Genomic DNA, 14,467 nt, shown 5'->3' with positions numbered 1-14,467 from the left:
GGCTGCTGAGGGGGGGGCAGCTCATAAATGTCTGTAACGGCGCAAATGGAATGGCATCAAACTCATGAAAACCACGTTTGATACCATTCCACCAATTACCTCCAGCCATTACCATGAGCCTGTCCTCCCCAATTAAGTTGCCAACAAATTCCTATGATATACTGTATGTTTTCAACTTTAGGCATGTGTATTTCAAGAGAGGCCTGTACAATGTTCAGACGATGAATGGTTTGGATACCCATTTTATTTAATGGATACAGGAGGTAAACATTTACAAAATGACTAAATAACTGCCAGACAGCGCAATCACATTAACGGAAGACCTTATTCTATTTACACAACTTGTTAACCACTAAAAAACAAAAAGGTTTATAAAACTCCCAACAAACAATTAGCTCAGAACCACATCCATTTAGCTTCTCTAAAAGTATCAAAAAGGCAGGTGTGTATCAAATGCTACCCTATTCAATATAATATGCACTACATAGTGAATAGGGTGCCATTTCAGACGCCGAAAGGCTAGGGGCAGCGTGAGCAGCCCAACGGTCAACACGGTCCACTTACTCCAGGGGAGGGGGCAGTAGAGCCTGGATTGAGCTGCGGCGGCCCCTGGTCTTCCTGCGGATAGCCCTGATGGAGTCTGGGGAGGTTTGGGGCAGCCAGGCCAGGCCGGAGCCTCTGGCCTCAAGGGTGCTGCTCTGGCTCTGGTTCCTCAGGCTGCGGCGGACCGACCGACGCCCCCTGCTGGGAAGAGGCCGCAGCACATCGTCGATACTGAACTCTTCCTGTGCCCAGGGGGGAAGGAGGGAGTCTCGGAAGGAGGCCTGTTCTGTAATGCTACCCTGCTCCATCTCTGACCTGTGGATGTCATTCTCCACATCTTGCCCGCTCTCCTCCACTGCCTCTGGACCGTTTGACTGAGGTGCCTGCGCCTCCTCCCTCTCCTCGACGACTGAGCTGGCGTATATAGAGCTCCTTCTACCCCTGGAGCGGCCTGGGCCCCGGGCTTCTCCTCTCTGCTTGCCTTTGTTTGGTCTCTGTTCTACATGGCTCACTGCCTCCTGCTCTAATGAAGCCACTGTGGCGCTAACCTCATGTGTAGGAGGGCAGCATGTAGTGTCTGCCCTAACTGGACTTTCCCCACTCCTACCTGCATCTGGTAGTGTGCAAGTGCATTGATCTGTATCTACAGGGTCTGAGGTACACTGAGCATTAGGTTCACTCTCTCGGTCACCAGGTACAGTGTGCTTGGCTGGACTGGACTCTGAAACCTCTGCCTGGCTTGTTTCTGTTGGGTCTTGATCAGTGTTCTCTACCTGCTCTTCACTGAGACAGTCATCAACAGGAACACTCACCTTCCTGCCTTTCCCTCTACCTCCTCTATTAACACTTGGTTCTTTCTGCTCTTTGGTTCTGAAGGTATTTGTTGGACCTGACCACCGTCTCCCGGCCCGTGCTGCCCTCCCAGTCCCAAAGCAGCCTGTGGTAAAGCCTACAGGTGCTTCTGAAGGCCCAACAGATGGTTCTGCAGTTGGGATGGTGTCTTCTGGTGAGACCCCACCGGCCGCGGGGCACAGGCGGCTTTGCCACAGGGCTGCAGCCATGACCACTCCAGTGATTGGGTCGCTGTTAATGACATCTTCCAATAGGCTGGAGTCTCCTTTGGCTGTAGAGGGAGGACACAGCATGGATGACATAAGCAATAAGGCCCAGGGGTGTGGTATAGGGCCAATATACCACAGCTAAGAGCTGTTCTTCGGCACGACGCAAAGTGGAGTGCCTGGATACAGCCCTTAGCCATGGTATATTGGCCATATATCACAAACCCCCGAGGGGCCTTATTGCCATTATAAACTGGTTACCAACGTAATTAGAGCAGTACAAATAAATGTTTTGTCATAGCCATGGTACACGGTGTGATATACCACAGCTTTCAGTCAATCAGCATTTAGGACTTGAACCACCCAGTTTATAGCACTGTCTAGACTACAGATACTACTATAACAGACAGTTGAATGGCTGTACTTGGACATGCTCCAAGTCAGACTGAATGGCCTATGTGAGAATGTTTACACAATACACAGTAGCAGCATTCTATTATTGACTGTACTTAGTACTGTATCAAGTGTCAGTCAGTGAGAGTGGAGTGCCTTGAGCGGTGTATCTTCAGTGTCTTCATGAGTGAGTGAGGTATTAGAGGTCGACTGATTAATTGGGGCCGATTTCAAGTTCTCATAACAATCGGTAAATCGGCATTTTTGGACGCCGATTATATTGCACTCGACGAGGACACTGCGTGGCAGGCTGACCACCTGTTACGTGAGTGCAGAAAGGAGCCAAGTTGCTAGCTAGCATTAAACTTATCTTACAAAAAACAATCTTAACATAATCACTAGTTAACTACACATGGTTGATGATATTACTAGTTTATCTAGCGTGCCCAGCGTTGCATATAATCAATGCGATGCATGTTAATTTATCATCGAATCACAGCCTACTTCACCAAACGGGTGATTTAACAAGAGCATTCGCGAAAAAAAGCGCTGTCGTTGCACCAACGTATCTAACCTAACCATATCAATGCCTTTCTTAAAATCAATACACAAGTATATATTTTTAAACCTGCATATTTAGTTAAAATAAATTCATTTTAGCAGGCAATATTAAATAGGGAAATTGTGTCACTTCTCTTGCGTTCAGCGCAGTTTGGGTCGCCTGGCTCGTTCGCAATGCTTCAAGCACTGCGCTGTTTATGACTTCAAGCCTATCAACTCCCGAGATTAGGCTGGCAATACTAGTGCCTACAAGAACATCCAATAGTCAAAGGTATATGAAATACAAATGGTATAGAAAGAAAGTCCTATAATAACCTCAACCTAAAACTTCTTACCTGGGAATATTGAAAACTCATGTTAAAAGGAACCACCAGCTTTCATATGTTCTCATGTTCTGAACAAGGAACTGAAACGTTAGCTTTTTTACTTGGCACATATTGCACTTTTACTTTCTTCTCCAACACTGTTTTCACATTATTTAAACCAAATTGAACATGTTTCATTATTTGAGACTAAATAGATTTTTATAAATCAATAATGTTGTAATTGTCATTATTACAAAAAATATAGATACATATATAAATAAAAATCAGACGATTAATCGGTATCGGCTTTTTTTTGGGGTCCTCCAATAAATCGCTATTGGCATTAAAATCATAATCGGTCGACCTCTAGTAGGTATACAGTGAAATCAGCAGAGTGGAAGCCTTGCTCTCACCAATCCAATCATATTTAATTAGTTCAAGGAATGAATGTTTCTTCCTGGACAATCAAAACACAGCCTAACAGCGGCGTGCTTACCTGTGTGTCTGGAGGTGTGGGGGTGTTGAGGGGTGGGGGAGCAGCTGGGGGAGGACAGGTTCTCCGTGATTGGGCTGAGGTTGGGGTTCTTGGATGCATAGGCTCTCTTCCCGTACAGAGAGTGATTTACCTCCTTCTTCCCAAAGCCACGCTTTGCTAAGTTCTGGAGAAACACAAACAAGCTGAATACCCAAGCTGGCTTGCCCCAGCCTTACAACCATGCACCTCTCCTGATTTATGTTTTGATATTGTTTCTGTCACCTCTGAGGGATACAGTAATTACATCAATCACAGTAGACTTCCTTCTTTGGTCCCTTGAAAGCGCTCATTCCTTTCATGTTCAGAACTAAAGTAAATCCCACAAGTACTCAAAACACCACCTTCTAAATATAGTTTGGTTCTTGCTCAATTTGAATCACCTAAATCCCTTGAGCGCGAGGAAGGCAGATTGACTGTGGCTAAATAAAAGGAAGTTAGAACGAGGCAAGTAGCTTGGTGTATGTAATACCTCCCCGAGGCTTAGCTCACTACTATCCACAGCCTCAGCGTGTAATATCATAAGTCGCTAGAGAAAGTAAAGTGATGAGCAGAGCCCAGACTGACCTTCATCCTCCCACAGGCAGACTTGGCAGCCGTACGCGTCGACCTCTTCTTCACAGGCTTACTTTCTTCCTCTGGTTGCTGAAAGAGCAGAGAAAAGTGAGGGATATGGAGAGAGAGAAAAATAGAGGTAGAGAGGGAGAAATAGGTAGTGAGAGACAGGTTGCATTAGGATAGGATCTATTTCGTTATACTCGCAAGATCTTCCATTGAGATTAACCCTAAATCATCAGATTAATATAATATTAAAACTATGGTAACATTAGTCCAGAGATAATCTTCTCATTGGTGTGTAAGTGGAGGAAATGAGGATATCCTGTTCTGTGAATGAGTGGTGTGTTAACTGACCTTTCTCTTTCTGCTGCGAGAGCGGGCTGTGGCAGGGGCGTCTGATTCTGGTTCACGGTCCAGGGCAGGATCAGGCACTGGGGCGGGGTTAGGCACTGGGGCGGGGTCAGGCACTGGGGCGGGGTCAGGCACTGGGGCAGCATCTACAGCAAACACCTCAGTTTCAGACTCATTTGGCACCACTGTAAAATCAATGACTTGAGGCTGATGAGGAGATGTGCTGTTACTTAAGGAGAGAGAAAGGGTGTGAAGAGAGGGTGTGGGCGGTGGGGGTGGATGAAATATAATCCGTCTGAAGTGGGAGTCAACTGAAGTGACACTCTCTCACCTGGCAGTGCCTGACAAATGGAGTCCTCCTTTTGGAAAGCGGAGTTCAAATCCAGAGGTTGAGTCTCCAGCGCTGTAAATTTGTACAGCAAGTAACAATGTTACATTTTACACAGAGCTTGACTGGAAATATAGCATCCTCTCAGCCATGATCACTGTTCAACAACCAACCTGCATTGTCCAAGGAACTGTCAACATCATCTTCCATTGAAGGGAAAGCAATCTGAGGACATAGAGAACTACTGCATTAGTTCCATGGTGAAAAACAACTAACCCACATGCTGAATTACCAAGAATGACAATTCAATGATTGTCCATTCTCATGAGGAACACCGTAGCTAAATGTTTTGGCAACGTAAAACAAGAGTTCCTTATTGGACGATCAGGTAGTCCCTTCCTGTTTCATTACATTTTCTTCTGTTTGGTGCCTAATGAATACAACCCTTACTTCATAATTTTTGCAACAGGTCAATCACTGTGTTAGTGAGTGACTTGTACCTTTCCCCGAGTGTCAGCGCTCTGTTCCCCACAGCAGGGCCCACTAGTGAGGGGTGGGGATGCTCCAGTCAGAGAGGGGCTGCTGAAGTCTGGCTGGGCCAGGTTTAAAGGGGTCCTCTGGGGGGTCTTCAGCAGTGACCTCAGCTGGGACACCCCGGCAGATGTTGGGGCCCTGCCCGGGGTGCCCCCCTTCCGTAGAGGGGTGCTGGGGGGCAGCTTCTTGTCAAAGAGCTCGGGGGGCAGCAGGATCCCGAAACGCACCTGCTTCTTCCTCTTCACAGTTGAGGTAACGTTACCACCAGAGGAATCAGCTTCATCTAAAAGGGAAAATAAATATTTATCATCACTTGACCCTACTCAAAACAGCTCTATTCAAACAACTGCTTCTCTTACAGAAAAATGTGGTTCCATTTTAGTCGGTCGTTCGGTATGACATTCACCTGAACTAAAAACACGCCAATGAAATGCAGAGCCCACCCTCGGAAGCGCCACCTTCCTGGCTTTAACACCTGTGCTCGGATTCACTTCCTCAATTCAGCTTGACTGAAGGAGAATTTGTCAAACAATTTCCAAGCACACAAAGACTAGTGGATTCGGCTCCAACTTAGGTGTCTGTGGAGAGAGTACTCATCCCCCTAGACGTTGCTAGCTTTGGGTCTTGGTGTTTGCTAAAAGCTAACTACTTTCTGCTCTGCTTGTGTAGGTCCAAGTCTTATAATATGCCATTTAGCAGACGCTTTTATCCAAAGAAACTGAGTGCATATATTTCATGTATGGATGGTCCCGGGAATTAAAGCCACTATCCTGGCATTACAAGCTCCATGTTCTACCAACTGAGCCAAATAGGACAATGCTTCCTATTTGGGAAGAAATGTGGAATGCTTCTTAGTGTTTGCTAAAAGCCTACCACTTTGGTTTTGAACCACCAACCATACTCTAGTCCATGGCATATGGTTTTACAATGAAAATGAAAGAATCCTGTTTGCCCGGGGTGGAAACACGCTCAAGCAGGGCCAGCTCCAGGCATAAGCAGTCACTTAGAGTCACTGCCCCAAAACAGTTGACAGTGCCTTCAGAAAGTATTTATACCCCTAGAGACTTATTACACGCTGTTGGACAGATTTCAAGATGGATTCGAATTAATAATTCTCACCCATCTACACACAAATACCCCATAATGATAGTGATTTATTCATTGAAAATGAAATACAGAAAATTCTCATTTACATACATATACACACCCCAGAGTCAATACAGGTTAGAATCACATTTGGCAGTGATTACAGCGTTCTGGGTAAGTTTAAGAGTTTTGCACACGTGGATTATACATTTTTACATATTATATATTCAGGCACATTAGTTGTTCATAATTTCTCAAAAAACATTTTCAAGTCTTAAGGGTAAGATTTCCAAGCACATTACAGTAGAAACATACTTTGCCACTCAGGAACATTCACTGTCTTCTAGGTGAGAAACTGCAGTGTACTCAGTAATCTGTTGTATTGGATTTGCCCCGAACATAACACGTTGTAATCATGACAAAAAGGTCATTCCTTTGCCATTTTTTTTGTTGCAGTTTTACTTTAGTGCCTTGTTGCAAACAGGATGCGTGTTTTGGAATATTTGTATTCTGTACAGGCTTCCTTTTCACTCTGTCAATTATGTTAGTATTGTGGAGTAATTACAATGTTGTTGAGCCATCCTCAGTTTTTCCCTATCACAGCCATTAAATTGTGCGACTGTTTTAAAAGTCACCATTGGTCTCATGGTGAAATCCCTGAGCGGTTTCCTTCCTCTCTGGCAACTGAGTTAGGAAGGACGCCTGTATCTTTGTAGTGACTGGGAGTATTGATACACCATCCAAAGTGTAATAACTTCACCATGCTCAAAGGCACATTTAATGTCTGCTGCTTTATTTATTTTTACCCATCTACCAATAGGCGCCCTTCTTTGCAAGGCTTTGGAAAACCTCCCTGATCTGTGTGGTTGAATCTGTGTTTGAAATTCACTACTCAACCGAGAGACCGTACAGATAATTGTGGGTGGGGCAGTCATTCAAAACACTATTATTGCAGACAGAGTCCATGCAACTTATTATGGGGAGTTGTTCCTGAATTTATTTAGGCTTCCCATAACAAAAAGGGGTTGAGTACTTATTGACTCAAGACATTTCAGCTTCTCATTTGTAATTAATTTATACAAATTTTGGAAAACATAATTCCACTTTGACATTATGGAGTATTGTGTGTAGGCCAATGAAAGTCAAGGGGTGTGAATACTTTGAAGGCACGGTCTATAGACGAAACAAAAATAAATGCAATAATTTCAGTTCATATAAAGGAAATCAGTCAATTTAAACAAATTCATTAGGCCCTAATCTATGGATTTCATATGACTGGGAATACTGATATGCATCGATTGGTCACAGATATGCCTAAAAAAAAGTAGGGGTGTGGATCAGAAAACCAGTCAGTATCTGGTGAAATCACCATTTGCCTCATGCAGCGTGATATCTCCTTCACATTGAGTTGATGAGGCTGTTGATTGTGGCCTGTGGAATGTTGTCCCACTCGTCAATGGCTATGCGAAGTTGCTGGATATTGGCGAGATCAGGAACACGTTGTCGTACACGTCAATCCAGAGTATCCCAAACATGTTCAATGGGTGACATGTAGTGGAAGCTGCGGATCTCATCACGGTATCTCTATGCATTCAAATTGCCATTGATAAAATACAATCGTGTTCATTGTCCGTAGCTTATGTATGCCCATACCATAACCCCACCGCGGGGCACTGTTCAGAATGTTGACATCAGCAAACCACACACCCACACGACACGGTCTGCCATCTGCCTGGTAAAATTGAAACCGAGATTCATCCCTGAAGAGCACACATCGCCATCGTGCTAGCGGCCAACGAAGGAGAGCATTTGCCCACTGATGATGTCGGTTACGACGCCAAACTGCAGTCAGGACGGCGAGAACGTAGATGAGCTTCCCTGAGAAGGTTTATTTGGTTGTGCAAACCCAGTTTCATCAGCTGTCCGGGTGACTGGTCTCAGATGATCACGCATGTGAAGAAGCCAGATGTGGAGGTCCTGGGCTGGCATGGTTACATGTGGTCGTGAGGCTGGTTGAACGTACCGCAAAATTCTCTAAAAACAACAGCTGAGGCAGCTTATGGTGGAAAAATTAACTAATTCTCTGGCAACAGCTCTGATGGACATTCCTGCAGTCGACTCCTTGAAAACTTGGGACATCTGTGGCATTGTGTTGTGTGACAAAACTGCACATTTTAGAGTGGCCTTTTTTTTGTCCCCAGCACAAGGTGACTGTGTAATGATCATGCTGTTTAATCAGCTTCTTGATTTGTCACACCTGTAAGAATTATCTTGGTGAAAGAGAAGTGCTCATTAAGATGAATGTAAACAAATTTGTGCACAATATTTCTGGGATCTTTTATCTCAGCTCATGAATCCAACACTTTACATGTTGCGTTTATGCATGCATGTATGTATATACACAGCACCAGTCTGTATCACAACCGGCCGTGATTGGGAGTCCCATAGGGCGGCGCACAATTGGCCCAGCGTCGTCCGGGTTCGGCCGTCATTTGTAAATAAGAATTTGTTCTTAGTTGACTTGCCTAGTTAAATAAAAAGGTTAAATAAATGTAAAAAAAAATTGGACACACCTACTTATTCAAGAGTGTCTTTATTTTTACTATATTGTAGAATAGTGAAGACATCAAAACTATGAAATAACACATGGAAATTTTTATTTGAGTTGTTCTTGCATAATATGGACTTGGCATTTTACCAAATAGGGCTATCACCCCTACCTTGTCACAACACACCACCACTACCTTGTCACAACACAACTGATTGGCTCAAACACATTAATAAGCAAAGAAATTCCACAAATTAACTAAGACACACCTGTTAATTTAAATGCATTCCAGGTGATTACCTCATGAAGCTGGTTGAGAGAATGCCAAGTGTGCAAAGCTGTCATCAAGGCAAAGGGTGGCTACTTTGAAGAAACTCAAATATAAAATATATTTCGATTTGTTGAAAATTTTTGGGTTACTACATGATTCCATGTGTTATTTCATAGTTTGTCTTATTCTTATACAATGTAGAAAATAGTAAAGATAAAGAAAAACCCTTGAATGAATAAATGTCCAAACTTTTGACTGGTACTGTATAAACAGTTATGTTATTATCATGACTGTATTCATCCATAAATCGTCAGTTACGCTAAGGTTGGGAATTGCTAGGGACCTGACAATATATTATCACCATGATACAAAGTTGCCGTTAAGATATGAATTGCGAATATCACAATTCCAAAGTATTGTGATTTTACTGCGATTCCATATTCCAAACACATTGCTTACCATATGTCTGCTGCAGAGGGACAAGAGAACATGAGAAAACTAGTTTAGATCCGTCATGGAAATGAAAGTGCTGAAAAACGAATTAGCTCTTTATTTAAAAAGATGGAGAACAAGCTATGAAGGAAGTTTTGGAGTTTTGTCTGGAGTTTTGGTGCAGGTACAGCCAACTAGGGCAAATAAATATATACATACACAGCGATAGCCAAAACGATATATCGTCAAAAATAATATACCGAAATGCAAATGTTTCAAGCCCCCCCCCCATCACTAGGTTACACAATTATATAATTGCCATGCCAGGCCTATCTGTACTATGCTAAGCTTGCACTGGGCTTCAAAGCACCAGACAGGGGAGCAGCATATAGTGTATTTACCTGTGGGGTTCATCTCCAGAAGAGATGGAATGGCAAACAGAGGGGACAGAGTTGTCCTGTCTGGTCCTGAATGCACAACCAGAGGTTGGTTGGAGCTGTGGACTTCAAAGGAGCATTCCTGTTGAGTGAGAGGGAACCAAACAGAATTTTTGAGAGCCAGGCAGGAACATGGGGTGAGAATAGCAGTTGTGTGCTCTGTAGAGCTGTGAGGACTTCACAGACAGAAAATAGGAGGCTGGGGTGTTGGGTTGTGTCCCAAACGACACTATATAGGGAATAAGGGATATAGGGAATAAGGTGCCAGTTGGGACACATATTTGGTGTGTGTGTAGATAAAGCCTGGTGGCCTCTTACTTGGTCCTGCTCCTCCTTGGTGGGAGTACAAATCTGCTTTAGAGGAGAGGACTGGGGCTCCCCCCGTGTGACCTGGGACACAGTATCAGTATGCAGGGCTGGTGGCAGGGACACACTAGCGCGTTCTAGCTCACCAGAGAGCTCAGTGTCATTCTGGGGCTGTACGCCGGGTGTTACAGTGAGAGCTGGATGATGGTCCTTGTTCTGGACAACAGCAGCCTGGGGTAGGGGGTCATGGTGGGTTTAGTGGACGTCAGAATATTGTGGCCACAGTAGAATAGTTAATAGTAAAATACATTTAGTTTAAATAAGCACTTTTCAATATTTCTTACCAGTTGATCAACATGTACAAGCCAAAGTCGCAAAAAACATCAACACACCAACAGATGCTGAATGGTTGGCCAAGTTATCTTTGTCATTCAACAGACAGAGAAGTGCTTGGTGAGTGTGTGGTGAGGTTACCTCATTGTTTTGTTGCTGCTTCAGTATGGTGCCGGTGCGTTTGAGGGCAGGAGTGTTGGCCTCGCCAATTTCCTCCACACAGTTCCCCTGGGAGACTGCTGTGCAGCGCCTCTTACTGGGTGGTGGAGTTAGAAAGGGAGGCTGGCTCACTGGGGTCTTGTTCTCCTTCCCACCACTGCCATCATCACAGCTCCACCCATCTGAGAGTTAAGACATCACCCATAAACAACCACAGCCCAGAATAGAAAACCCTTATAGAAGACACTAAAAAGGGCAATCTGTAGTATCTGGACGTTTCTCCATTCCCTCAAAGTAGTATAACAAATATATCAACACCAATAAACAACCACAGTCCAGAATAGAAAACCCTTATAGAAGACACTAAATTCTAACTAGTTGAAAACTGAAATGGTATACTTAAAGCACCAATTTCAGTTCATGTAATAATAACTGATTAATAAATTAGTCACTGAAGCAGACTAACCACCAGACAGAAAATCTCTTGTCTTGATGCATCCCCCGGTGTGATTGTCCTGTTGTGGCACCGGTTCATTCTCATTCTCCTCCACAGCCATTATGCTCTGGAAAATAGCCATCTTCTGCTTTAGAGTAGAGGGGAATCTGGGAGAGAAGGATCTGGCTTGGGTAGGCTATGAAGAGAAAGACATGGTAAACACACCATTTCAAATTATTGGTTTCAAACCAAGCTGTTTGCCAGCAGCATACCACCCTGCATACCACTGCTGGCTTGCTTCTGAAGCTAAGCAGGGTTGGTCCTGGTCAGTTCCTGGATGGGAGACCAGATGCTGCTGGAAGTGGTGTTGGAGGGCCAGTAGGAGGCACTCTTTCCTCTGGTCTAAAAAATATCCCACTGCCCTGTGTAGGGTGCCGTCTTTCGGATGGGACGTTAAACGGGTTGGTTGGAGCTGACTCTCTGAGGTCATTAAAGATCCCATGGCACTTATCGCAAGAGTAGGGGTGTTAACCCCGGTGTCCTGGCTAAATTCCCAATCTGGCCCTCAAACCATCATGGTCACCTAATAATCCCCAGTTTACAATTGGCTCATTAATCCCCCTCCTCTCCCCTGTAACTATTCCCCAGGTCGTTGCTGCAAATGAGAACGTGTTCTCAGTCAACTAACCTGGTAAATAACGGATAAATTAATAAAAAAAAATTAAAAAAATAAAAACAATTACAGAGACATTGTAGCAAGAGAGACAGCTTATAGGCCCATGTCATAAATTGAATTGACTCTGGCTAGGAGCATTGCTAGGTCCAATTCAGATTAACACAAGCAGTCCTAGAGCAACCTGTATCTGCAGTGCACTACCTACAGTATTTTTATTGCACAATCTTTGAGTATGATCATGCATGAGCAAACATCTCACCTGTGTGGTTGTGGGGGGAGTTTTCATCCTCTGTTGGGCTATGTAGCGGATAAGGGAGTTGGTCTCTGGTGAGCCCCGTACCCCAACATTAGACCTCCGCTTAACCTTCAGCTGAGCCAGGCGAGATTTTTCTGGAGAAAGACAATAGATGCACCATTTATTGGGACATTCTTAGTTCAGAAAAACTAAGATTTTATTGCATCAAAGCACTGTGTAGACCCTATAACATAACGTCACATTGCCATGGAAAATGTGTGTTTCCGTTTACAATAACGAGTTGATTAGATACAGGGTAACGTCAGAGAGAGCAGTGGACCCATTGGAATGATAAGCAGCTAACTTCTTCAATGTCTGAATTACCTTTGGCGTTAGAAGACGGCGTGAAGCTCTGAGTGGAGAAATCCAGTTGGGAGGGTGTGAGCTGGGATAATTCCAAAGGTGTTGTGATGTTGCTCAGAGGAGGACACGAGGCCTCCAGTTCATTCAAGGTTTCAGTTCCCTCAACGTTGTCCATTTTCAGCTCTGAACTGGCCATGATCTAACTTACCTAGTTACAACAGAAAGGAATCCAAGCGACTTCAGTGGGGTCTTTCACCTGAATTAGAGATCACTCAACTGCTGTTAACAGTCGATCAAATTGGATCAATGACGCATTCAAGGAAGGCAAGGCTGACAAAACAAGCAACGACTGATGATCACACACTAAAACAAGTGGTTTATTATGCGACAGGCATTTGTGGCTTGCACGTTACTGACACTATGCATCAAACAAACATTAAACACATCTTACAAAGCCACTTACAACTTTTATAAAACAAACTCTGAAGTTAGCTACAAGTTCACATTTAACTGTTTGCTACGTTACAAACTGGCTAACGTTAGCTTGTTGGCCAGTTAACGTCGTTAGCTAACACTAGCTAGAGTTAACACTCAATCGACAGCATCTTACCTTAAAAATAATGTTTTTTTTTTTAGAAACGCTACAATATCCACCCTTATGAATCCAACTAGACTTAGCTAAACATACCAGCTAAATGACTACAAGAATCAAACGTTTTTCAGCTAGCTAACATACTTGCTAGCTAGTCCACACTAGTGTAATTTTCAAATTTCGCACCACTCACAGTAGCTGTGGCACGAAGATCCTTCCACGACCTAAACAAATGTTGGTTAACGTTAAAATGTCCAACGAAATCATTACGTGTATGTTAAACAAACTCAAAACTAAATTCAAAAAACATTTTCGTTAAAACTTGTCAAAATACGGATATAAATCGATAGTTATGGACATTTGGGCACTATTTCGTATGTCTACAAAAGGATCTAGTTTCATACGAACTGGCCAATGAATGTGAACGTATATGTCACGTGTCTCTAGAATGCCGAATGAATCACATCCGTTTTAGTGCTCCAAAATTAGTTCATACGCTAGCAAAGAGGAAGAGGCGAGCAGAACATTATTTTCCATTTAAATTATCTTTGTAGATCATATTTTTCCTTGCGCACTGGTGTAGGAACAGCTCATCCATTTCCAAGTTTCCAAACTTCTTCCCAAAAACAAATCAAAGCTCTTCTTTGTGTTAAAACCTTGTCTTACATTGCCTATACATTTGGTAAGATGAATTGGACCCTCTGGTAGTAGTCCGTCAAACGGCCTTTGGGATACTCTGGTAGGCCCCTACTCAGTCTCTACTGCTGCTACTCATACAAATACAGTTTTTCCCCCTCGTTGACAATTCACCTGATAATTGCCAACATCCAATCTGTCAGACAGACAGGTTGCAGTCACCTCACAAGCATCTTTATTTACCTCCAAACAGGGAGGGGAGAGTTAGTGTGCCTAAGCTTTAGAAAAAAAAGGTGCTATCTAGAACCTAAAAATGTTCTTTGGTTGTCCCCATGGAACCATTTTTTCCCCTAAGTGTAGCTTTGTAGTATTAGTCTGAATGCAAGACCAAGGATGTTGATACAGTGTTGAAGAAAATCTCTTCAGACAAAACAATGTAGGCCTACTGTGTCCTTCCTCTCATTACTGTCTGTCCCCAATGGTGGAAAAAGTACCAAACTGTCATACTTGAGTAAAAGTAAAGATACCTAATAGAAAATGACTCAAGTAAAAGTAAAAGTCACCCAGAAAAATCCACTTGAGTAAAAGTCTAAAAGTATTTGGTTTAAAATGTACTTCAGTATCAAAACTAAATGTAATTGACAAACTATACTTATGTACCAAAGGTAAAAGTATAAATAATTTCAAATTCCTTATCCAACATTCAGATATCCTTTACAAACAAATCATGTGTTTAGTGATGCCAGATCAGAAGCAGTAGGGATGACCAGGGATGTTCGGTTGCTACGTGAATT

General features: G+C 43.3%; 1 protein-coding gene across 11 annotated transcripts; it reads right to left on the bottom strand.

Annotated features, from left to right (window-relative positions):
- Positions 1 to 226: 226 nt before the first annotated feature.
- On the bottom strand, positions 227 to 13,468 carry LOC110525857 (cell division cycle-associated protein 2). Of its 11 annotated transcripts, none has more exons than XM_021606326.3 (14): positions 13,231 to 13,468; positions 12,467 to 12,653; positions 12,107 to 12,237; positions 11,202 to 11,367; positions 10,718 to 10,917; positions 10,256 to 10,474; positions 9,902 to 10,019; positions 5,130 to 5,446; positions 4,803 to 4,854; positions 4,633 to 4,704; positions 4,305 to 4,447; positions 3,960 to 4,037; positions 3,357 to 3,519; positions 227 to 1,666 (listed from the first exon to the last, which is right to left on the bottom strand). In XM_021606326.3, exons 2-14 carry the CDS (start codon positions 12,639 to 12,641, stop codon positions 561 to 563), a joined length of 2,940 nt encoding a protein of 979 aa, XP_021462001.2. In that variant the 5' UTR covers positions 12,642 to 12,653; positions 13,231 to 13,468; the 3' UTR covers positions 227 to 560. The 11 variants fall into 11 exon arrangements, with proteins under 11 accessions (XP_021462001.2, XP_036835904.1, XP_021461998.2 ...); XM_036980009.2 differs by having other exon boundaries at positions 12,467 to 12,701; positions 13,231 to 13,446; XM_021606323.3 differs by having other exon boundaries at positions 13,056 to 13,441.
- Positions 13,469 to 14,467: the final 999 nt, after the last annotated feature.

This window comes from Oncorhynchus mykiss, chromosome 6 (assembly GCF_057628025.1).
Source record: "Oncorhynchus mykiss isolate SJ-2025 chromosome 6, ASM5762802v1, whole genome shotgun sequence".
Lineage (NCBI taxonomy): Eukaryota > Metazoa > Chordata > Actinopteri > Salmoniformes > Salmonidae > Oncorhynchus > Oncorhynchus mykiss.
The sequence above is the reverse complement of the archived record's forward strand: the minus strand, read 5'-3'. Positions and strand labels throughout refer to the sequence as shown.